Source organism: Zonotrichia albicollis, chromosome 1 (assembly GCF_047830755.1).
Source record: "Zonotrichia albicollis isolate bZonAlb1 chromosome 1, bZonAlb1.hap1, whole genome shotgun sequence".
Lineage (NCBI taxonomy): Eukaryota > Metazoa > Chordata > Aves > Passeriformes > Passerellidae > Zonotrichia > Zonotrichia albicollis.
The window spans coordinates 24,010,109-24,036,925 of record NC_133819.1 but is presented as its reverse complement, the minus strand read 5'-3'; the positions used below and the strand labels follow the sequence as shown (position 1 = coordinate 24,036,925).

At 35.4% G+C, this 26,817-nt stretch overlaps 1 protein-coding gene across 1 annotated transcript in view; it reads right to left on the bottom strand.

Moving 5' to 3' along the window:
- VPS50 (VPS50 subunit of EARP/GARPII complex) overlaps nucleotides 1-26,817 on the bottom strand; it is an 85,126-nt gene that overhangs the window by 31,105 nt on the left and 27,204 nt on the right. The window contains exons 12-20 of the mRNA XM_005480249.4: nucleotides 23,889-24,029; nucleotides 20,667-20,802; nucleotides 16,138-16,229; nucleotides 15,353-15,447; nucleotides 14,622-14,720; nucleotides 11,249-11,339; nucleotides 9,548-9,724; nucleotides 5,119-5,237; nucleotides 3,550-3,656 (exon numbers count right to left, since the gene is read on the bottom strand). Coding sequence (XP_005480306.1) covers nucleotides 3,550-3,656; nucleotides 5,119-5,237; nucleotides 9,548-9,724; nucleotides 11,249-11,339; nucleotides 14,622-14,720; nucleotides 15,353-15,447; nucleotides 16,138-16,229; nucleotides 20,667-20,802; nucleotides 23,889-24,029 — 1,057 coding nt within the window. The remainder of the gene's footprint in view (nucleotides 1-3,549; nucleotides 3,657-5,118; nucleotides 5,238-9,547; nucleotides 9,725-11,248; nucleotides 11,340-14,621; nucleotides 14,721-15,352; nucleotides 15,448-16,137; nucleotides 16,230-20,666; nucleotides 20,803-23,888; nucleotides 24,030-26,817) is intronic.

Here is a 26,817-nt window from a genome sequence, read left to right as displayed (position 1 = left end):
ATGGAGAAGGAACCCTGGTGAGGGGACACAAGAAGGCTGATATACCAAATGCCTTCTGTGCATCAGATTCCACTGACAAGACCTTGGGAATCCCTGACCCAGGTACTGGGAAAATTGAATGGTGGAAGGAAGACCCACATTAAGAGCTAAAACACTGCTCTGAAGGAAGAAGTGCAAAGTCTGTTAAAGACTGTGTGATTTAAGGTTAAGTCACAAGAGGTTCTGTTATGTTACCAATCACTCACTTCAGCTAACAACTTCTGCTTTGAGGTTTGTCATCACTATTATTATTTTCTTGTAAGATAATGGGGTTTAAAGGAAGCAAAATCTAAGAATTTGTTCTCAAACCCCATTCTTCACACAAGCAAAAATAAGGCCAAAAAAAGCACTGAAACCCATCAATATAAGAAATATGCACTAAACTATTTCTTAGGTCAGAATGACATTAATTAAGAGATCACTGAATCAATACATATAATGACATAATCATTAATTATTCTTGCTGATATATAGTGCTTAGTTAAACTATTCCATATAAATTTAACACAGGTTTACTCTTCCTTTACATTTTAAGTCAACATGCAATGGCTTGATAGGAAATATTAACCTTATAAATTAGTCTAATGGCTACTTCATACTAGAAAGAGAACTAATTACCTTAGTTAATTAATGTGAGAGAAATCTGGAAAATGAACTGTTAATTTGAAATTCAAACAAAATTGTAGCCACACCCACTTCAATCATACATTAGCAACTCATTTATGTAGTTTATAAATATAAAACTACTTTTTAAATTATTCATTTACCCTCCATACAAAGCATACAGCACATAGAAATACTTCAAAATGGTTACAACAAACACTGTCATACTCATTCAGTATGACACAATGGGGACTAATACTTTCCTAAAAAGTAAGACAATTATTTCTGTTACTTGATTGGGCAACTTAAATCTGCATCTTCATCACTATGACTGAAAAACAGCAAAGGAAAACATAAAAGAAGGAAAAAAGTAATCCAAATTAACTACTGACCCACTGTTTTAACTTTAAGGATGTAGAATTTCTGATTGTTTTGAAGAAATTATGGAAATGACCAAAAGAGAAATATGGAGGCAAAATTAAGATAAATCGTGGATCTAAAAGAAGGGAACTGTACCAGACTAAAGTACCTGATTTTCCACACAAAGGACACTATATATCATCTATCTGGGATTTGGTAAAAGTACTAATATAACAACATTGCACAGTAAATAAATGAAGCTAGAATGTGTGGGAAAGGGAAGTAACTAAAATAGCTACTGGTGGAGTTCCTGGCAATCAGCCATCTCATTAACATTTTCATGAATTACTCTGGTACAAAAAAATGAGAGTGATAATAGAAAAAAATAAAGAGGCACCATCAAAACAGAAAAAGGACTGACATAATGTACAGAAGTACTTGATGACTGTTATAATAAGAATTGGATGAAATTCAGTAGCCCAAATTGTAAATGCATGCATTTAGGGGACAATTAATTAAAAAACATGCATCTTTCTACTATAAACTAGCAGCTTATCTCTTGGAAAAAACTGGGAAAGTGAAGAATCTGCTGGCTGTACAAGGTCATTACACACTGCCAGTACAAGGAAGTTGTAAGAAATCAAAAGAGGTGCAAAACAGAAGGAACTTAGGACCATGATGCAATGATAAAAGAATTGGAAAATTCAGGAAGATCTCAACCAAAGTATTGCATGATTTTGGTAAGATTATAACAAGAGCAGAAAATGTAAATTTCTGGTGAATAAATACAGGGGACACTAGAAATCTTGGCACATTGTTTAGCAAATCAGACTGAGAAGGAATAGGATTGCTTCCTGAAAAAACAGCAGAACAGTATGCATTGAAAAACAAAATTATCTGTTAAACCTCAAAATTTCTTTTGTCATAAGATCAAGTTAGCAGAAAATAGGAGGATTTTTTTTTAATTCTTTAGGCTGAAAAAGGCTTCTGAAATAGAATTCCTATTAAAATGAGTGCTGGGAATAGAAGTATTTTTAAGCTGGAGCTTAAAACAAGCATATTTACAGGCAGTACTAAATGACATCTTCCCCCTGCAGGAAGTCCTTTCAAAGTCCATGTTTTAAATAACATCACTATAATACCAAATATCACAAATACTTATTACCAAAACAATATAAAACACCTCAAACAGCAGAAAATTTGAAAATTAATAATAATTCCAGAAGGAGAAAAAAGCATATATATGAGCTTTTAAAATAATGTTTAATTTTGGGGTTATCAATATAATCTACAAATAGTTTTCCTTATGTAAAATCAGAAAACCAGAACTAGTGCTTCACCTACTGGTACAGTATTTCATGGCAGGGACAGAGGCTGATGTTTGCATGAGAGTGCCATGAGTGGTTTCTACACTCAATCCTCAATTTTCTCAGAGCAAAACCCTATAGCAGAAAGAGCAAACAAATCTCTCCAACCTAAGTCACAGAACAATCACAGAAAAGTCACAACAGAATGAACTCTCATTTCAGGTTTATATGTTAAATTCTCAAGGGTAAAAAAGGTTTTAGCAAATCTGCAAAGAAGATTTAGAAAATTAATTCCTGACTTTCATGCTGCCTTCAAAGAGAGCAAAAGGTGCTATAACCAGGTATCAGAGTAACCTTTTTGAAAAGCACTTACTCTGAAGTGCAACAATCATTTTCAAACTTTGGAGGCAAACCTCATTAATGCAACACATACAGAATTCCTCTCTCTCTCCTGCCTACTCAGATATATTTGGACAGTTACTTTCCCTTCTCTATAAATAAAACAGAAGTCAGCAGCAGAAAATTGCTATTGTACAATTATCTAGATCATCACACAGAAGGCATGATCACGAAAAATCAATCCCATCACACCTAGAATTGGAGGCAAGTGTTTTCATAGAAAAGTTTGGCAAGAAAAGCCCTCAAGAAATGGCCCAGTGCAACCTCCTGCTCAGAGCAGGCCTAAAGCCACAAGGCTGCTCAGCAGCCTGTCCAGTCACATCTTGATGACCTGCAGGGATACAGATTCCCTAAACTCCCCAGAGATTACTAGGATGTATGAGAGCTCTTTTCTTCTAGTTCATTACTATGCAGTAAAAACAGTTATTCTGAGTGTGAGAATTTGAATAATGAAATGGAAAAAAAAAAAAAACTAGTCATGAAGTTCTTACTTTTGCAACTATTTTACCTTAAAATAAATCTTGCATCCTACATCTACTCTTCTAACACGTTCAGTATTTCAGACAAATAAACTAGCACTATAGGTTAAAACCAACATATGCATGTAGATTAATTTTCCAGGTAAAAATAATGCACAAGATATAAGCAAATTTGTCTATTTAATTAAGGTATTTGTTTAGTGCTTGATTTCTATTTTATTAACATTTTCAAAGAGCAGAAATAGAGCCCAACTAAGTATATTTTTCAGGGCCTTAAATATCATTTAACATATTTGCTATAATCCAAACGTTTGTACAAAAATCAAAAACATTCACAAAAAAACAACAATTATTCTACATACCAACAAGCCTTATTACATTCAGTGTAGTGTTGGTTAGAATAGGTGCATTCACTTTATTGAGGTTATAATCTGATCTCTTTCTGCTCCTCAGAGTTTCTCGAGAAACACTTAAAAAAAAAAGAAAACAAAATACAGCAAATGTGAAAACATTCAAAGACATACAAATGAAATTTAGTGGAAAATGCATTATTCCTTCCCCCTTTTTTCACATGACAGTAAGTCTTCCAGTGCAGAATTTTACTTATGCCAAAGCACAACAGGGTTAGGATTCTAATCTTTAAGAAAGAAGCCTGATCTAATTTACACAGAATTGTGCTACAGAAGGAATTTCTGACTTTTATTCTGATGCTTGAGTTCTGCAGGCCTCTGTCTTGCCCAAACAGTCATTTTAGTCTCTCGCTCTGAATCAAATTCATAATTCACAAAGTGAATAAAAACAACACAAGTCACAACAAAACAGGCAGATTTGTCAGCTACAGCTGAAAGTTACTACCTAGAAATAGAAGCAATTTTGAGGAAGGTGAAACTAAAAAGTCATTAACTTTTTCACAAATTTTAGTCCTGAAAGAGGCAGGAAGTTGGACTCGATATTTATCCAACAAGACACATTTTAATTTTCTTTAAGAGAAACCCTCTGCCAGTTGCCATACCTCAAAATTATATTCTTCCAAAACTTTGAATTTCACAGCACAAACCTATGGACAGCACCTCTTGCTTGTTCCAATGAAATGATTTTTGACTATATGTCCATCACTCCTTTGAAAGGAGGGAGTTTACATTGTAAACCTTATAGAAAGAATCATGCTAACAATATTTTATCCTAAAGGGTTATCTTGTAACTATTCTGCTACTCTGCTTTGATCCAAGTGATGGCATTCTGTTTGTCCTGCAAACCCTACATAAAAAAATGTTAGCCTGCTTCACAGAGTCCCAATGTACATCTAAGTTGTACATTGTCCTAGACAGAAACTTGTTTTCAAATCCTTTTAGAGGATAAAAAGTTGGCTTTTTAAATATGAATATATATAAATAAAATACTTTTTATATACATCAAAATAGAATATGTATATTTATTTATATACATATATGGTATATTAAAGAAAAAGAGAACTTAAAATTGAAAAGCACTGTCTTCAAGCTATGGAATAATCTTTTTTTTTTCCTTAACCTGTAGAAGTTTATTGTTCTGCAGAAGCCCAAATCTCAAAGCATTTGTCTGCAAACAACCACTTTTGACACAACAGAAATTACATATATGCACAAGAGCTGCTATAGAAGGACCTTTAGTTAACATATAGTCCTTATTAACCAGTTTTCCACTACCTGCTTCAGAGATCCTTCATCTGCTTTCAAAATGTTCCTTTCTTCAGGTTTTCTCTGTAATAATGATGAGAGGTTTAATGTTCCTCCCTGCTCTGGAGATCTAAGTGCTGAGCCTTCTAACTGTGCAGGTAGCATAACGTTTATTTGATTATTATTCCACCGTTGTAGATTACAGAAACTGAACTAATTAGAATACTGAGATGAAAGCCATGTGAATTAGACCAAGGAACCACACAGGCAACTTACCTTTTAATTGGGGCATCTCCTGTCTGCTCATCCACATAATCTCTTTTCAACTCTTCAGGAACATCACTGTCACTATCATACTCTTGATATGCACTTTTTTCTTGTTCATCTGATTCATACTGGAAAAAAAAAAAAAAAGAGAAAAGAAATTGATGACCATTCTTTTTCTTAAAACATTATCATTCATTTAATGTTGCACTTTGGTCACTTTTTGGCTTTTACCTCGATTGGGATACAAATAACTTTGCTGCTGAAAGGCTGCTGACAATGTTCTTTAAAAATGCAGCATGCAAATTATATCATGGTGATTAGGTAAATACCTCCATCATTCTATTTGGTTTATAAAGTACCCACATATTTGAGCTTTTATTATTTTCTTATAATCTGAAAAAAACAGTAATAAATCCTCAAAATTCATCCATAAATGGCAGTAAAAGAAAAAAAGAAAAAACCCTGGCACTGCATAATAGTTAATTATTATTGCAAGAAGAACTAAACTATTGCTTCACAAAAATACTTCTTTATACTGTACACATTTAATTAAGAAAATAACTCAATACCAAAAAAATAACTTGCAGTCATGCAGAATGCACCTGGCACTTGAAGAGAGACACTTTTCCTTAACTCATACACTGCTTTGAAGCCACTTTATCCACACAGTGAATACACAGGTAACCCACTCTGGTTCCAGGATCCTTAAGAAATGGCAGCCAAAACACACTAGGACATGTATTTTTTCAGTCACACATGCCTTGGTCCCAAGTTGCTGAGAGTTTTCAAGACCAGCGCTGTGAAAGCACTATGTACAAAAGCAAGAACCCCACAGTACAAACAAATTCAACACAAAAACAGCTCCGGTGGAAAGAAGAGAATGTAGTATGAGACACTCAAAAGAAATGTCCAGACCAATAAAATTCCCAGGCAAAATATCTGCATCATTAATATTTTAGACAAAGGAAAGTTGTGAAGAAAGCAGCTGTTTGTTTCAAAAATGAGCTGAGTTCAGCCTTGACTAAGCACAAAAAGCACCACAGTTTATCTAACTTGACTGGAACAGTAGCACAGAGAATTACCACCACTTATTATGCATTAACATATAATAAATGATGTGCTGATTCAATTAAAATCCAGTGACAGTAAAACAATAAACTGAGCACAAATTTTAACTACAGTTCATATTCATGTAAGAATCTGTCAGTTGACATTAATGAACTGTCTTAACATCATAGAATAAGAAGGATTTTGAGATGTATTTTTTTAACATGGAAAAAATACTTTTAAGTCCCCTCAATCTAATGCTATTAATGATCTCAAACAGCTTTTTTAAATGAAATAAATGCATTTGTATTTTAAAGTATGCAACTATTAAACAGTGACCTCAATCTGAAGAGACCTTATAAATCTATTTTGAATATACACAGTCTGCAGTAAAGTTTTGAAGAGCTAAAATGAATTCAGGTATCTTGAAGCAGTAATGAGGTGAAGTGTTAAGGCAATCCACTCAAATCAACCTCTAGGAAGCTGTGAGATTGATCAAAGTTGAAGAGTGTTACAATACTGGAAGTTAACTGTATCACAACAGACACATTTTAAGAAGCTACAGAAAAGTGACATAAAGCATCTCACCAAAGCTCAAGATACAGAGCTGAGCTAATTGGGTCTAGGGGCCCCATTTTGCAACATCTAAGCACTTAAAGACTCTAAAATTCTCGAAAGAAATCCTGACAGGTCTTCCCACCCTACAGATAAACTGACAAGTAAATTAAATGTTTATGTCCTTATTGTGCTACTTCTTTCTATATTTGGCAACATGCCTATATTCTCTGGAAGCAAAATTTTGCAACCTCCATCTGAAATAACTCCAATTTTCAGTGCTAAAATGTGCCTCCACCTAAACTGGTCAGGTAACTGGTCACTGAAACACAAAACCTTAGTAAAAACTTTATCCTGCGTTATTTAAGCAGGTTGTTTATCTTTCTATGTAAAGAATAATAAAATAGGTATACCTTTTACATATTAAACAGGAGTTCTTTCTGTGTCAGCACTTTGGAACAGACAGCTGTGAAACATTAAAGGTTACTGGCTCAAGCAATTGGCAATTTGTAAGAGCAGCAGGTGCTCTGCTGAGGCCAGGTTTGCACAGCCAGCTGTGCTGGCAAAACCTCTGATCTCCATAAGACAGAGGAGGTGCACACCCACCACCAGAGGATGACCATGAAAAACCAGCCTGTGTTTAGCAACAAGCCATTTTTCGACACAGATAAGGGAAAAAGGTCAGTAATAAACAGATACTGTAAGACAGGATAATGCTTTTTATCATGACAATGTCCTTCCCATGAGGAGGTATCACATAAGCCTTAAGGTATTCACCCCTTCTGATAATGCATAATTGGCTCAACTTAGCCAGGTCAAAAAGCAGTCAAGTTATTTAGAAGGGGCCACAAACCATCAAAGACCCCCAAAATGCCCCCAGACTCATTTCTGCAGCCTTCCACCAGAGGACTGCACACAATCCACAGTGTTACAGCAGCCAAAAACACCCCTGCAGTGGAGGTACCTTGGCTGCTCTCCCCTGAACATGAATGTCTATTAACCCAGTGAACTTTCATGTTTGGTGGTTTCCCTCAGCCCAACAGATCAAGATTGTGGCCATCAGTTTGACCAGTGGACACTGAAATTGTAAAAACCAAGTCCCAGTTAGATCCAAGAGCTGTTATCTTTCCACTATCTACTCTTACCCTTTACTTCTTTTTTCTTTCTATATTTCATTAAGTTATATCTTGATACTTTTATATTGTTCTATTACTGTAGCTAACAACATGCTAGATAAAATGGCTACATACCTCATTTCCACTGAAACCACATTGTTCTACAATAAACCTGCCATTTATATGTATGTATAAACACCAATCATTCCGTGTTGTTTCACTCTAATCCATCCCAAAGGATCTATTAACAAGTATCTCAGTTATCCTGCTTCTGGGACAGAAATGCAGAGAGGAGACTAAAAATGTCAAAAGGGAAAGTAGGACAGTTATCTGTAGAGTACAGCCACCTCAGACATAAAATACCTTCGTTCCAATTCCAGCCCTGGGAGATATCCTGTACACAAGTTAATTAACTTGCTCTGTGCCTCCATTCAGACAGACAAATTTCTGTTTTACACTTGTGTTTTGTAACTCATGCAGGTTTCAGAGTGCCAGTAAGACCTGCAGGATCACTACTTCTCTCATGAGCCTGCAGTCTCTGTGCCAGAGGTCCCTTCAAACAATAACAATTCAGTGATTCTGTCTTACTGACAGAAGGCAACAGTGTGGCACTTCACACTGGCAAAAGCCAACAAAACAGTGTCTCCAACATATTCACCAGCATTTGCTACCATGTTTTTCATCAAATGATTTAATGCTTGCAAAAGCTTAGCACAGAGTAAGACAATGTCTTCTAAATTTTGTTTTGAGCAAGGAGAAACAGATTCTGAAGGTTAAAATGTTAGAAATGGAGAGACCAAAGGAGGTCTGTCCTAACTTGTATTCAGAGTTTTCATGTCTCATACAAATGTGCAGAGAGAAATAAAATCACCTCAGACTATCTATAGCCAAGAAATGAAGACAATTCTACAAACCCTTTCTACAAGTCTGAGTATGCTGCTTACAAGTCACTAAACAAAAAAGATGGGAACAATGCAGGCTCTCATTCACTAGCAGCAATCTGCAAGGTATCAGAGGAGTTTGAAATCACTAAGCAATTATTCTTTTTTGCTCCCAAGATGTTATCCAGCCTCAGCAGCACAAGTTAAGCCCAAGAAAACATCAGTCCTCAAAGGAATAAACAATAACAAAAGACTAAACAAAAACATGATAATGTAGCATTTAAGAAAATGGTACAAAGTTTTACATTGAAACACATTTGATTTTTGACAGACTTCTAAAAAAACCCCACACAGTTATTGTTCAGTTTTATAGAAGAACTCACAATAAAGAAAGTGTCCTGAGCACTTCAATTACAACTAAAAGTGATGTAACAAACATCAGAAAATCACAGCAAATCATATTTGAGCGAACAAATACAACAAAAGGAGCAAGCCACAATGATTCCTTCCTATGAAGCCAGAAAGCAAGTCCTAAAATGATAAAAACACCTCCACAAAGAAAGCTAACTTAAACCTCTGGAAAAATACTAATTTAGGTGGAAAATGTCTTGCTAGCCTTCAGGAATGCTTGACTTCAGTGGAAAAAAGTACTGATTCAGTGCAAAATAAACTGAACTTTAAACAGGATGCCTGACTTTCTGGCATTTTTAAAAGCAAAACAGCACAATACTGCAGGCAACAGATTCTTGTACAAAGGCGCTTTACCATCATTGCCTCACAAAATATACCATCATTTACTGAAAGCACTATTTGCTTTTTCTTTTCTGGAACACTCCATACCCCATTGGAAGCTAGCACATCCTCTGTCTCATCATCCTTGCTGTCGGCCTGGATTTCGAAGGGGTTTCCGGCGGCGCAGTACTGCTCGAACAGCGTGACGGCCGATGACGCCGCAGAGGCAGGCTGCTTGCTCGGCGACACCGACGGGGAGCGCGACTGCTCCAGGAACTTAAATTCCTACCAACAGAAATAAATCACGTTCTCATCAGGCATCTTCAATATTATTATGACTCCAGTTCCATAAAAACAAAGGATAACAACAAACTTGTGGACAATTAACTTTTAGCCAAAGTTTGCTGCTTATTTAAGCATGCTTTTCACACTGGCTCAAGTTAACCTCAAAAGTGACAACTTTATGCTGCTTGTCTTTGGACTTTCAGAAGTTTTCTACTGCAATATGCAATATATCTGTATTCTGAAAGGATTTACTGTCTAAAACTAGGTGAAAAGAAATTGTGTTTTTTATTTCACAGAAATAAGGAGACTTAAATTCTATCCATATCCAAAAATGCAGTTTTCTTTACACAAGTTACCTAGTAATTTACTAAAGCTGAAATTTTCTTGCTGATATTTTTTTTAAAGTTGTCAAGATTTTTTACTTCTCAAACCCACAGCAGAGTTTCTGAGCACTAGGTGAGTACACAAACTTTTGCAAGTGTATGGACCAAGCAGGATCCAAAAGGCATGATTTTTTGTTACTTTTTTTTCCTACAAAAACACAACTTATCTCTGATGACATACCATTTTTATCTACTAAACTCTAGCTATTGATATTCATAACAGTAAAATGTACATTTTCATTTAACTAAAGGTTCAAAGGTTAAACCACATGCAGCTAAAAGGACTGCAATGTTAGATTTCAGTTTGTTTAAACAAATCAGTAACTTTCTGCCATTTTCTGCTGCTCCAGTCCCTTAAGCAGTATGCACAGATTTATAATCCCATTTCTTTATTAAAAATATTATTTCTTTTGCTGCTGGATGCTGCTGAGGGTCTTCCCTCCATACTTTCAGTGACCCTGTAGCCTATTGCTTACTTCTACAGTTAACTCCACAGAGGCTGCAAAATGATCTTGCTTAACATTGCTGTGCTAAAACATTTCTGAACTTCAGTTATAGCTTTAATCACAGGCACCATGTTTTATTTGGCAAAACAAGTTAATTTCATCCACCACATGCTAAAAATACAAAAAATCACTTCAGATGATTAGAAGGTAAGTACAGTGATTACTTGCTTTCAGTTGGATTTCACCACAGAAGAATATTTTTTTTCCTGTCCAAATGAGGCTGTATGACCTATGTTTCCAGAAACAGATGCCAAGTTGGTACAAGCTAGTGAGTGCTCATGCAACTACTTTCAGGCACTCATGTTTTAGCATCTTACTGTCAGATAAATAATTTAGAAATTAAAAACAGACATATTAACAATACATTGAAATTAGCATTACATTGAGGCTAACATTATGCTTACAACAACTCTAGCATCTTCCATAAAAACCTCTGCCTGCCTGAAACAGAAACACTACTCTTTCAAAACCATTGGACTCCTAAGTTTCTAATATCATAAAGTAAAACTGAGGAGTTTTTAGAAGCAATTAAAAACATTTGTACAGTAGTTCATGGATCTTACTACTTCTTAGAACACTGTGACTCTTAGTTATTAAATATTAATACATTTGTATATTTTATGCATAGAACGTACGTGAAGCTGCAAAATACTAAAGCTTGATTTAACAGGACAAAGTTCCCAGGTCTCATTCTCCAAAAACATTCTTAGTTCCTCAAGACGGGTTCTGAAACAGAAATGAATACTTTTAATTGGCAGAAAGAGTAAATCACAAAGTTAGCAATTACTTCATTTCTGCAGTGAAAAACTCCTTCTAGAATGGTACAATAAGTTACACTTTAAAACAAGTATTTAGGCAACTCTTCTAACAAACAAACTACCAAAAGCTGGGGCTACCAAAGCAGTGTATTTTTTATGACACCTCCAGAGAAAGATACTCTTTGAGACTATCTCCAAAATTTATAAACCAATTCTTTTAGTCAAAACCATAACAAATTATAGAGGGACACCTACAATTATGCAGAAATACTAGATCTTTTTCCTCTGTAAACTGTAAAAAGCAATATAATGTACACAAACACTCTACTAGCAGTACAACAGCTTCTGAGAGCCCACATAAGACAGGTATTTCTTTCAAACACACTGAAGCCAACAGAGAGCAAAGGGAATTGGAAAGAAAACATATTCTACAGACATACCAACCTTTCAAAGAAAAAACTTAAATGGCTATTAGTCTCTAATTTTCTTCATAGCTTAATTTTACTTTGGTATCAGTAATACAGTAATAAGGAAAAGTAATCAAGTCATTACATCTCTGTATTTCTTCTGTTGTTTTTAATCACTAGAAAAACCTCCACCCTGTCATACGCAGAAACATCTTTGATAAAGGAAACAAATTTGCTAGATAAATGGAACATATAGGAAAAGACAGCAATGAATGTTTTTTGGGATCACACTGCTCTATCTTTTCCTCTTAATATAGGGCATATTGTTTTGTTTAACAAGTAACAGTTGGTAAATTATGCACTGGGTTTCTAATTAGGCAATAAAATATTCTAGGAATACCACAACTTCAATAATGAACTACAACCACCACTAAAATTAAGATTTGCTTGCCACAATGAGATAAGCAATGTGTTGAATTGTGACTACAGTTTGCTGTGTTTATTTAAATTCCCAAGTTAAACACAAATAGACTTTAAGTGCTATTTTCAGGGCATTGAGCACCCATAGCTTGCAGATCTTCTCACAGTAAAGTCAACAGAAACAATAGACAGAGATGCAGTGAAAACCAGCATTAGAGATTAAAAGTCTTTGTGAGGGAGACTGAGGTGAGAGTCATAGAAAAGCAAACATTCAAAAGCCACACAACAGGTTTTGTAGCATTTAGAATCTGAAACCAAGGCTCTGACAGAGTACTTAAACAAATGTTCTTAATTTTTACCTTACATTTAGAAAGGGGAATGCATGAAGACCTGATGCATTCATTCTCTGAAAAGCTTAAACACATCTTTTTACAAGTGTATCAGTGCAAAGTAAATTGCATTTCAAAAATCATCTTATTGATGCTCTTTGCCAAATGCCCATTCTGATTTATCAGAACAATCAGCTTGCACTCAAAAAAACAGGCTTCCTGTGTGCTCTAGTACTATGTTCTCTTCTATGTTTTTTGAATCACACAGCCAATTCCTTTCAATATTTTCTCTATGTTGGCAGTTCTCCATAACACCACATTGCCCAGGAAGCCAGATATGTCAAACTACACAAAGAACTGATTACTCCTGGACTCTGAGCATTTCAGTTCTGTGTAGCTTTCATGTTCTAATGAATCCTTAAAAGCAGTCCTACTTTTTTTTCCCCCCTCCAATTAAATACCCAAGAGAAGTGAAAGCCACATTAGCTTGATCTGAAAAGGTAAGATGCTTAAAGCTTTATATAAAACAACCTAGGGGATATAGCTGTGAGACAGGGTTTTTATGGTTTTCCTTCTGATAATGAAAACATCAGCCAATTAATCTTCACAATACCCCTGTAGCATAAAACACATAGAAAGTATTAAAAAGTTTCATATAATTTAATTCATGTCAATAAATATTTATTTTCACAAGAATTACATTATCTTAAAAAACACAGGTTATTACAAAAAATTACTATTTCTATACATATTAAAGCAGTGTTCCTTAACCTTTATTTTACTCAAAGATAATTCAGAAAATTAGCCCATGATTACTTAAACTGTTAAACATACACGGGACTGTAACAGTCAAAATTATATTTACTTAACCCAACAAGGCACTATGTGATAAGTCAGTGTTACAATATGGTTAGGTTGACCAAAATCAGTTCATGAAATTCTGCCTAGGATTAGAAAAAATTTCAAGAAATAAAAATAAGTGGCATCTTCTGACAAGACATAATGTGGATCTGATTAAGGCTCAGTGGATCTGATTAAGTTTTTCAGACAACTGGAACTGATGTCTTTATCAAATGATGAGAAAGAATTCCTAGCAACAAGCTACCAAAGCTGGAAGAAATTCCAAACCACATTCTCATCTTCTGAATTTAGACACTGTTTCATGTCCTCCTTGCACTAATTTTCATACTTCATGGATTTTAGGCAGAAAGCCTAAGACTTCTCAAATGGCTCTGGATGTATTAGTTGCATGACAGCTCCCAAACAAGAGGGCAACAGATCAAGACTAGGAAAGTAAGCATTTCCTGGAACATGGAAGGCTGTATATCTTCTCACATCTTCCTAGTTTTTACACACAGAAAGAACATAATGCTAGACAACCAGAATCACAAAGTTGTCCATCACCCAAATCAAAACATTTCTAAAATCGAGACAACAAAAACAAACAAACAGAAAGATAAGTCTCAATGCTGTTATAACCATATATCATATCTGAGTCCAGAGAATGCTTGTCCACGACAACACATGACTGGCCTCATGTGATATGACAACAGAGCTGACTGAAATGTAATTACACCCTGTCAATGAACAAGCCGTGAAGACACATGAAGACTCAAAAGGTTGGACTCAGTTCTAAATAGCTTACTTGATTCAAGACAGAATTGCACATTGGAAAACACTTCATAGCCATAAGTCTTCTCATGATGTCATAATCATGATGAGTCTTCTTAAACAATAGCACAGAAAAAGAAGACACAATTTTGCTACAAAGTATGGACTTCAGAGGCATTCCTTCTCAGGACGCCAGGAGAAAAGAAGCAACCTAAAGAACTACTGAAATTCTACATTTAAAAATTGTTCATCCTTATCTGACTTGCCTGCTGCAGAACTACAGTTTTCCACAAACACAATGGAAGCAAAGGCTTTTCTATCCTCTCCCCTCCTCCAGGGTTCAGAGCCTTATTGTCATCAGAAAACATACTCTACAGTCAACCTCAGTGCATGAAAATTATGCAGCGGAACTCCTTTGGAAAGCATTTACCCAACAATAATAAATGTCATTAGAATCATCTACTGCACATATAATAGCCTCACCTGTGGTATGTTTTGAAATAGTTAACACTTTGTTTTCTGATAGATTCTTGCAAAACTTCAGACTTACTGCCACAAAATTCTTCTCCAACCTGCATCAGCCTAGAGTAATAAAACAAAGTTTTGACATTTTTATTGATTTCTTAATACTGCAGTTCCAACTGTGTGTGTAGATGTATCTTCATAAACACAGAGTACCAACGTTGCATTGCAATGTTAAGGTTGCATTCCACTAATGCTCATTAGTGGAATTTTCCTTCAAATGCTATCACTGTGTGCCATACACATAGAGACAAAGAGCCATAAGCAAAATAAATGTATTTTTGAGAGCCTGCCACACAGGCTGTCAGTTCACAGTCTCAATCCATCATTTTATTACCAAAAAAGCAGGATATAATATTGTACAGGTTGGCAGTATCACATAATTTTTTCTGCTTGACTCAGATCCCCTTTAAAAGCTCTTAGAAAAAAAATTGCTAGACCTGCACACACCTTATCTTAAAAGCAGACAATACTGAAATCATATCACACTTAAGCAGCAAAGTGGTTCATGCTACCTCTCCTAAATAGATCCTCATAAACTCTCACATATAGAAGAATTGCTCTTCAACCTATCAGCACATTTGAATGAAATTGGCATCAAAATGCGAATATCAGCCTTAATCAACAGTGCTATCTTATCAGAGCTCATTTGTGGACACATACTTGAAGGTCTTACAACCACACCAGCATACCTGCTGATAACATCAAGTACAAATATGAAGTCATCATATTTGAAGTTAGACAAATCTGTTCCCAGAAGATATGTTTTCACTTTCAACTGAACATCCTACAAAACACAAACAAGTTTTTGAATAGTTAATACACCGAAAACAAAAAGTGAAGGCTTGGATGCCTGGTTCATTAACACTTGTTGGTTGCCTGAACTTAAAAACTCTTTTTTTTGAGATTTAGAAGAGAATTCCATTTTCTGTAACGTGGTAATTTCTCTAAAACAATATTATAATCAGTTTCTTTAGCACTTTGTAAAACAGGTAGAGTCAATCCTAGATGCTTTATTGTCAATGAAAAAACAGAACTCAGCTTTTACATTATACATTTTGGGTGACACTGCACACCAAACTGATCCAGCAATCACACCAGGAATACTATGAAACCAGTCAGGTTCACAAGGCTCCAGGTTCTCCAGAGCTATGGTTAAACCAGAAATATAAAGCAGTATACAGAGAAAAGCACATGAGAAGAAAAGAGATTGTGTGGCAGCACACAAGTTGAAATAAATGGGATCAGACAAAAAGTCCTATTACTATGTTTTGGTATCTGACTGAGTTTGGAAGCATTGCAATCACTGAGTCATTGAAATTATATTTCTGTGGTCACTTTAAAAAAGTCCCTTTAAAAAAAATCTAGAGACATTTCTTTAAGAACATTAGTATAAATATAACCATAATTAATACTGGAGAGGAGGAAGGGGGGTGGTGGGAAATACTTAGAGGGAAACAAAATTCAAAACCCATACCTGCCATATTCGTGAAAGCCCATGCTCCAATTTCTTTTTTACATAGTTGCGGTCAAAACTGTTCTCTTCAGTTCCAATCACATTGTTGCCATCTGAAAATTCAGGTTAAAGACATTTTAAGTATTTCCAAAAGCTTTGAAAGTTATCCTACACAGAATTACACTTCCTTAGCTATTGCCATATTATTGATTATGCTAACTCCAGAACTATTTTGCTCTAAACTTTTGAACAGAAATGAATAATGCACATATAAGCATATAAGCATTATATGCAAATGCAGACCAGGAGAGCTCCATCACCTGCATATCAAACACCTGTCCCCATAGTGCTCCTTGGGTAGTAACATACTGCAAGGATCACAGGGACAGCTCATCCTTACTGACCCTTGCAGTTTTTCATTACTAGGCTTCACAGCTTTTTCCAGACAAACTCCTGGCTTAGCTTTACCTTCCTTAGAGAAAAGAGCAATTTTTCATGTCTAATTTTGTTGTCTACTGAAGAAGAGCCCAGAAACATAAACAATGAACATATGTACTCCATTTGTCAGCACCGTGAAATTTTTATCAACAATGTAAGTGTTCTTTCCTTGTCATGCCTTTGCCCTGAATCCAGACCTTGCAGTCTAGATGAATAGCATGTAAATATTGTGAGCACCTTACTAAAGAGGCCAGTAAGGAAATGGGAGGCTGGATACAAGATTTTAATCAGCCTTTTCAGGTATGAAGAACAGACCCTGCAGCATTGTCTGGACTACCACATGCTTAAGAGAATGAAAGAAAAAACATCCACTAATAGGAATTGTTATGACTTGTATCAGACACTGACAATTCAATTAAACCAAAATAACAATAGAGTACAGCAGTCTGGCCACGTTTTGATTTTATCTCCTTCAGAGCATCCAGTGCTCACTGTCAAGTGAGCAGTTTCCTTCTGTAACAATCACCAATTATAAATAGTACTTAGCAGTGCCTCATTCTCCCAGTCCTAGGCCAGGCTCTTCTAAGTAGAACAGCATCATGTACACTATCCTTCTCCTGATCAACCATCTGGTTTCTGATTTGAACCTTTCCAGAGTATGTTTCTCAGAACAAAACTATTGCCTATTATAAAAAATATTTATATAAGCTTAACAGGAGCAACAAAAATATTAGATCTTCTACATCTGTACCTCCATTTAAATTCAAAAAACAGATTATGAATACTGAGATGGATGCTGGTCTTGCTTGATTTCTTTCAGATGGAGCCACAAGGTGTGGCAGGACACGTTATTAAATTATGAACTTCATCAAACACTGAGAAAGCTTTATTTGTAAGCTAGGGATTACAGGAGTGGACATACAAATACTACCAACAACTACTGGCAAGCTAGTTGAGCTAGTGTGCCCACAAGGCTGGAACTCAAGAACACAGGACCAGCACAATAACCAGCCAGAATGTAAAAGTTCCAGTACTGTGAATTGAATAACTCCTTGTCAGAATTAAAAACACAATAAATACACTCCGGAATTTGGGTTCATATTAGGGATATTCATTTTTCAAGGTTGCAAATCTGTGTTCAACTTCCTCTTTTGTTAAGACAGTGAGACTGGTTTTGCAGGTTAACTGAGTATCTACCCTAATAACTCAAAATGAGATGATAAGAGGCTGTTTTATGTGCAAACAAGACCTAAACTTAATTCTATACTATATCTACTGTTGCAGGGCATGCAAAAATGTTCCTTAGGAAAGAAAAATAATAAAACAAATATTACCCACTGCCTACAAAAATCATAATTTACTAACTGTACCTAAATATGCTCATCTTCTGAAAGTAATAATTCTGACAAATTCATTTTCCTGATCTTCCATGGAAGATTAAATGAAACACAAACAGAAAGAACCTAAGAATCTAATTTCTAGGAACCTACAAAAACCGAGAAAACCTCTAAGTGGATTTAACCTTTCCCAGACTATCAAGGAAACAAAACCAAAAATCTCAGCCAGAGCACACTCTTTGTGTGTTTCTGCAACCTCCTCTCTTTGTACTTGTGCAGATTGAAGGCAATGCTCAACAAGGCAGTGTCTTTGACCTGTTCTCTAGACTAAGACCATAGTCCCTGTACTCCCAAATTGCCATTCATGAAGGAATGGTGGGACAGACACTGCAATATAGATGTTATTGTTCACTAAAATAATCAATGGAATATTCTCTCTCGGTCAGTCTCCCAATGGTCTTGGTTTATGGGCAGTCATGCTAAGAGGTCTTGTTTCCAGTCCTTTAATGAACTGCGCTGCAGCTAATTTCACACATGCAAACAGATTAATTTAGGATAATTTCCTTGAAAATCAAGGACTGCACAAGCGATTATACATTTTGCATTGAGGAATTTGAAATGGGCAGAGAACACATACATTCATAAGTACGCATAAAAAGAAGGATCAAAACCATCCAGGAGTCATTATTCTAGATGTCTGATTTAAATACAGAGATTCTTCAGGTTTTTCAGTATTTCTCAGAATTCAAAAAGGCAGCTTTCAGTAATAACAAAAGGTTTTTGTTTAATCCCTGCATGATAGAGGAAAGCAAAAAAAAAGGACTCAATCAAATCTCTGTCTTCTAGCTTCTTTCTTTGAATACTAAGCAGGTCTTGCCCAGAATTTACACAGTACTATAAAAGAAACATTTTAAAAATTAAAATGGTTCAAATTCAATTTACATCCTACATAATTTTCTTCTCATTTTTCTTTGAATCTTTTACAGATACTAGAGCTGTTACCAACTTTAACTCCTAGGATTACACATGTGAAATCAGAAGTTTAAATGCTGTAATGATCATTTTACCACTCACTTTCAGGTCTTCTGTTAAGTCACTGTCTCACAAACACATGTAAATTACATCAACATCACAGTAAATTTCATGCTATGAAACCAGGCAAGCCCTCACACAAAGTAGCGTGACTTCAAAGATCACTGTTTTGAGGAGGGAAAACAAAAATTATCTGCATAAATCCCTTTAAAATTCATTTTCTGTTTGATTCTTTACTAAAAACATAAACAATGCTCTGACCACAACAAACAGTGTAATGGAAAATTTTCCAGTTAGTTTATTTTGAGGGATGAAACCCCATATTACGGCAATTTGCTGTTTAGCATACAAACAACCAAATCATAGACTATGTAGTGGCTCATTAAATATGACACAGATATAGATAAATATGACATTAATTTCACATTATGTTGATAATTTTAGTTCACTAATTTTATGTTCAGTTTGATTAAGCAAGTTCTACATATACTTAATTCTGTCTTTTCAAGGACTTATTTTGTATAAGTTTCACTACTAAAATACAGAGCTTTATTTATAATGTCTTTGAAGTCCAGCTTCTCACTTCTACACTTGTACTTGTGCCTTAAGATCAAGAGTCCCTTGACACATTTAAGGCACTTTCTAAGAGTGCTGAGATTAACTGGGACAATACTGGGACAGCCATGAGTTCCCAAAACTATAAAAGCCATATATAGTGGTACATCTACTGCTCCAGTCTGTGGGGCTTATATGAAGAACAACTTCAGCATAATCTCCTGAAGTGGCTCCCTGGTTCCCTCTGACATACATGCCCATTCTACAGGAATTTTACTCTTTGACTTTACCACATATTACAGCCATCAAATCAATAAGTATGAAATGAGAATTCCCAGTACAGTTTCAATAATTACTGTAGAACAAGCAATGAGTATTAGAAAAACAACAACCAGGAGATATTTATTTACAACAACCAGTAGTCCCTCTGAAATTAAACTGTACTTCTAAAATTCCCTTCTGTGTGCTTTATCATTGCAGAAGTATTTGAAAAAGTGATTCAGCAGATCACTACATTTCAGTTGCACATTACAGCTAAGCCATAACTCCAGAAAATTAAAAACTGAGTGACAGAAGGCTAGTAGCAAACATACCAAAACACTCTGGCATGCATTGAAAAGCAGTGTGTGTAAAATTATGCATCTGCCTGTATAGATAACTTTATTAGGCTTAATGGCTCCTGCAGAAGGCTTTACAGTGCAGATTGTTTTCTTTCCTCAGGATGTCACAATTAACGACTCTAAGGGGAGCTAGTTTTGTAAGAGCACATGTGACTGAATTAGGAGTCTACTGTGACCATTTTTCCATTAAGTAAGTTCTTTATGGTACCTGCATGATTTTACATCTGCAAAAATCACAGCAAGATGGACACAAGAGAAGAAAATGTAACTATCTTTATGATTTTTTTTTTTAAGATTCAACACAAAAGGGAAGGACATTTCCCTAAGTATCGTTTAAAATAAAATTATTTATATCTGCAAGACTGGCACATACAAACAGTCATTAAAAAAATTAATCTTATACTGGAGAGTACAAAAATCCAGTGAGTGCTTTAGCCCTTACTGCACACTATCAACAAAAATGCTGAAGGCACTGGGGCAAGACCACAAAGATACCAACGCATAAATTAATAACTTGAGCTTAAGTTATTTCCAAATATCAGAAGTTTTGTTCCCAGAGGTTTCTTACCAGAAGACACAACCGCTGCCTCATCTTGGTCATGGTTCTCATGCCACTGCATCGTTCGGTAGTAACTGAGCATGACTTCCCAGAGGGCTTTGCAGAGATCAGCAAGGCATGGAATGTAGCTGTCTGATGTGATGTGCTACAGAACAACAAACAGCATTGGGAAACTTCAAAATGGTGTTCATTTTTTGCTGCAGCAGCACAAACCATAAGAAACTCATCAAATTTATATAGCGGAGCTGACATACATCAGTTTAATTTTCAACGTATTTTAAGAAGTGACAGATTCCTGATTTTGGTCAACTAATCAAATGGTGTTCAAAAGTACAAAGTGTTTTTGTTAGCATCTTTTTTCAATTTCCTCAATTGGCCTGTATGTTAACTACTTTTACATTTACTTCACAGTGACACAGATGCAGAAGTAAGGCCATCTCACTACCAGAGGGATGCAACCACCCTGTGTGTCAGTTCAAGGACACAGACTTTTGTACTGCAGTGCTACAGAGAAGCCTTCCTGACAAACACCCCACTGGGTTGAATGAGCTCTAAAGTAGTAGTTAAAAAAAATCAACTTGCTGATTCAGCAATTTTCTCTATTAACTCATGTTATTCTTCCTGTATTTCAGAGCTTTTAGTATCTAAAATCTAAAGTTCTTTTGCAAATCACTATACTTGAAGACATACTGACTTTCGGGTGGACAGGAAGAAAGGATTACTTACTAAATACCAAGATAATTCAATTTAAACTAAGGAAACAACTGAATTTCTTTCAGCTTATACTAGAATAAAGAAAATCAAAACTTGGGACTGAAGCAGCAAAACTTTGCCCTGCTCCAGAAATATTCAAAAAGAGAAAACATGTAAAAGCATGGCATATTGCTAAGAAAAGAAACTCAACAAAGAATCAGTGACCCTGAGTAGCCAGGCACTAACTTTCATAAATGCTTAAGAATTTCTGAAAATATTACTCTTTTTTAAAAGATTCACATTATTATAATATTCAGTATCTGACTTTCAAATAGATGCAAACATAAAGAAAAAAGCCACTGTAGTCCTCCCCTACCCATCTACAATGGAAAGCTAGATGAGTTCATTTTGACAGATTTTCAGAAGCACACAGCAGCATACCTGCCTCAAAAGGAATACTTCAATTTTATATGACTTCCCTTGCTTAATCAGAGTAAGTACTCCATAACCCCTTTACATGTTAAGGGCATCCTGGGTTAACAGCATTGGCTGCCTGAAGAAGGTTCTCACTTGAACTAAACGAAGAGAAAGAGGGCTCATATTTCAGTCTTAAACAATTTATTCCTCAACAACTGAGTGTATGAGATGAAAACCTGCTGTTTTTTCTACAGGAAGTTAGAAATTGAATTGCTATGACAGCTCATCTTATTTAGCACCCTGTTTTCACAAATGCATTACAACAGGCAACAACCAACACTGAACAGCATAGTAAGACACCAACATTTCCCATCTGCATGCAGCCTGTTCCTAAATATCTAATGGTTACCAAGACAGTAAAGAAAAATTTAAAAAATAAATTTCAATGCAATTGCAGCAATATTCACAATAGAATAAAGTCCTAAAATCTGAGTACCTTCATTTATACAGAATGCCAGCTATTGCAGGGTCACATTAACTCAAGCATCATGTCATTAAAACTTTGTATAAGACTAACAGAAATAATGAAGTAACAATTTTGTAACCATGCAGTTAAAGCCACCCTCTTTCTGTGTATTACAAAATGTGGTATTTCCAAGTACCTGAAAGATTCTTCCACACACTCAAGTATAAGGATAAACAGCAACACTAAACGCGGATTTTAGAACTGGTAAGCAGCAGCTCAATAGTAGTTTGTAAGGGTAAATAAGTGGGCTTAGTATCATTAGTATTAGCAAGGAATGAGAAATAAACTGAAGGACATACAGAAGTATAAAGAAAAAAAAAAAGAAAAAGAAAAACCTGGGAGAAAAGTTCATTAGAAACTAAAAAAACAAAAAAACCACACTCTGAAGGCTTACAGAAGACAGATGAAAGGACTGCAGTCTGGAGAACAAAGATCAGGGTTTGCTGGCTTTCTGCAACTAGAATTCATCTCAGTGAAGTGGAAATACCAACTATCCAGAAACTTCCTCATTATATTCATGAATACTTAAGTCAATTATTCCTACTAAATTTATTTTGTTTATCACACTTTTATTTATATGAAGGCTCTTAGATAATGTAAACTTTTTAAGTCAAAGAGGCACCTCTTTGAAATGAAATGGTTTACAATGTTGATTACTAGTGGCAGCTACATGATCCCAGGAGATAAGAGAAGTGAAAGAACAGAAAATGGATCAGAATATGAACTTTAATCTCCTTGTGACTGTAGTTCAATTTAATAAATTGCAACTGATGGGGTGGGTCCTTATGTTGATGAAGTATGATGAGGGCTTCATCTGTGACTGTAAAAAATATCCTAAAGAACATTCAAGATAGAAACATAATTTCAAATGGTAATTCTACATTAGAACCACCTAAAATATCTCACATACTTCTTCCCCATCACTGAAATTTTAGAAAATTTCTCAGGGTGTAACAGTAAAATCCCAAGTGAAAAAATTAAAAGAGTGAATTAAAAATTTGTATGTTGATTCTAAAAACATTACAAAATATGCAAGAAACTGCATTTAAAATTTGCAGTACAGGAAAATATATGTATATTCCCAGCCCATGATCTGCCTATCATCAGGCTTTCTCATCTCAATATTATAGCTGTCCCTTATCCTGGTATCAAAAGTGCAAAATTAGATGTGAGAATGAGAAGTGAATGACACAAAGTCAGGAATAATGGGAAGACACCAATTAAATTAGAATCTTTACAAGAATTCTTACTGAAATGCATTATCAGAGAAATTGTGAATACTACCTAAATGCACTGGAATAAAGTTCAAAGATAATAGTTATTCCAATAACTAGTATATCATACTGAAGACACATTTTGAAATGCTGGTCTTTGTTTGTTAGATGGAGTGCACAAAATCTCCAAGGTGCTAACATTTAGTGCACTCAAAATTACCATTAAGTTACAACTAACAAATAGCTCAAATAGTCATAAGCTGTATTAAGAAACTAGAGTAGTCATAGGGTTAACAAATGACTCCCTACTGACATAACAAACACCTATAAAAGTGAAAAAAATCAGATTAAAAAAAATACATATATGCAAGAATTACATACTGTACAGAGGTCTTTGTACTGTAACTTCTGGAACTTGGTGTCTGTGTTTCCTGCACACAGCTCCACATATCCAAGGACTACTTGAAACACAGTGTTGTGAATGGCTTGGGTGAAGTGCATATGTAACTGGTCCATTGCTGTCTGAAAGAAATGGAGTAACATAAAACCAAACAGTAATATTCAATTTATCATCTGCCACTATCTTTTAGCCATCATCTTTTAACATACATCTTTTTCAGTACTGAACACTTGTAAGCCTGTCCTCCAATCTCTGTCTCAAAAATACCAAATACAGATCTTGGCATTATTAGAATATGGTCACATAAAAGAGTTCAGGTATTGCAAGTAAATTCAGTTCCCTCTGCCATCTTCCCTCTTTACCTTTTTTTGTACACTGTCACTAGTAAATATTAATATAATATAGCTAATTATAGAATTTACTCACTCATTTACCCTCCTCCCAATCATTGATAACATGAGTTGGGATTCATGCTCTTTCTCCCTGGAAGAACACTGGAAACACTGCCAAGTAAATAAAAAATATTTCCTTTGCAATCATTAAAATTAAAAGCACAAAGTCTTCATCCACTTGCCAGAGTGAAGAACTCAAAGTACAATTAAGCATTACAGAAAGGCATGCACATCATATAAATAAATTTCCTATAAAATTCCTCTTTTTGGTAGAAAAATTAACATTTGTTTTTTAAAAAAAAGAGACTACCTTTTCCAGGAAAAAGAAATATGTACTAAGGACTAATGATTATGTAACGTATTAGTTTTACCACAATCATGTCTGAGTTTCAGGTCAGGATATTTACCAAGAGTCCCAGTTCTTAAGAAATTATACATAACATTACTCCATTTCAGAAACTGGATTTTATCATTGTTTTCACATGTATGTAATCAGCAGATTTGTAAGTGTTCAGTTTAACTACTTCCTATTTGACATTTTTAGCTACCAACAAGAGCTGAGTACTCAATTACACCACAAGAAATGAAGAAGCAATTCTGCTTAAACCCTATTGAAAAACAGATGATTTCCTACAGTTGGTCTTAACCTGAATTAGCTAAAGAAAACAGAATGATAAATGAAATAAAGAAAAGTACTTAAGACACTGAAGGACCTTGACATTTTGTTTACTGAGAAGAGGTCAATATGAGAGAGATTTGAATAAATATGCAACTAAATTATTTTAGGGCAAGTTCAAAATACGTACTTTACTAGTAATAAAAAAATGCCAAAACCAAGTCACTCTATAATGGAAAAAAGCAAGCAAAATCATGCAGTAACAAATAACACTTTTGTTTTGTCAGAAACGCCATTCGTCTCCAACAAATATCTGCCTTTCTCAACATGCCACAGGCTTGATGTGCAGTGTCTATTTTTCTTCAGTAACTAAGAAACTGAATACAGTGCACTAAAAAAATCTTCTCCCCTGATTTTAAGTTGCAGTCTTTAGGCATTCCAATAGTTCTGCACACTAACAAAGTACGGGAAGATGAATTCACTTCTATCCTATTGCAGAGCTGCACTGGTTTTACAGCAAGCCAGGAAAAAAAGAATCCAACTTTGCTAGAAAGGTTCTAATTAGAAAAATGTAAAACAAACAAACAAAACTTGACAAAAAACCCAAGAAAGGCAATCTTATATCAGATATGCTCCTGAAATCTGGAAAGAGCATTAAAAAAGCCAAGCATAATAAAAAATGATTGGGGTTCTTGTCCTGTCTTGACCAGGGGACATGTGCTTTGACTTGATCTTTAGCAACTAAAGCTTTCTGGGGGAATATCTTCCCTAAGTAAAATAATCCCTGTTAGACTGGCACCACCACGTTCAGCCTGTACTATGAGCACTGATCACTGACAAAACCTGTCTCCAAGACTTTCCTGTCTCCTTATCCTCCTTACTCCACAGGATCTTGATATTAGCTGCCATACTTCATACCTTCTTAAGTAAACTGAATTTCCTTCTCAGAGAAACAAATTAGTACGAAATATTGGTTTCTCTGGGTCTGGATTGAAAGCACTTGAAACAGTACTTCATGTTCAGACTCAGGTGTTTATTATTTCTTATCAGTAAAACAGTCTCATTACGGTGAGTTCGGCAGCTTTTCATTAGAAGGCACAAAATGGCCAACAAACTCTTGTTACAAGGTCTTCTAATACTAAATTAACCAATTAAGAACTGACACCTAGATTATTTTCCCTTTTTACCCAATAATGATCCCACAGAGCCTGCAATATGGACTTCTCTGCCCAATTACAGCGCCACCCAAACCCAAGAAGAAGAAGGAAGAAGGAAAGCATGAAGAAGAAACTCAGGATGACACCCTATGCCCTCCATCTTGCTTCCATCCACAACACACTAAAAATCCTCAGATCTAAATTTCTTACCAAGTGACACACTTACACTACTCTCTATAATCTATTTCACACTTTTGTGGATTCTAGTCTATCTTGAATTCTAGGAAACTTTCTCCATGAATGAGGGTCAAAGTCAGTGCTGTCCTGGGGGTCAGGACACCCTAGAGCAGACAGAGAAACATTCCGGATGCCCTGGGTTTCCACAATGAAGCCTCAAGACACCCAACAGAAGAGAACTCCATCCTATGGGAGAACCTAGGTCTACTCTTATGTACACAGAAAGGGCTCCAGGCACACACAGATGTAACTTCCAGGACATGTTCACAGTATGTGTTTGACATGCCATGGGATGTACATTTCTGCAAAAATCAATCTCCTCACATGTTCCACTGTCGTCATGTTAACAGTACAATGTAAAATGGAAATATTCAAGGCAGAGGTAGTGCACAACCCAGAAAAACAGAACCAGCAATAAAATAATAGTATTCACATCACCAAATAGAATGAATAGTGCAAACAGCAGTATAAACAGAGCTGAAATATGCAACTTTTACTGTTATGATCT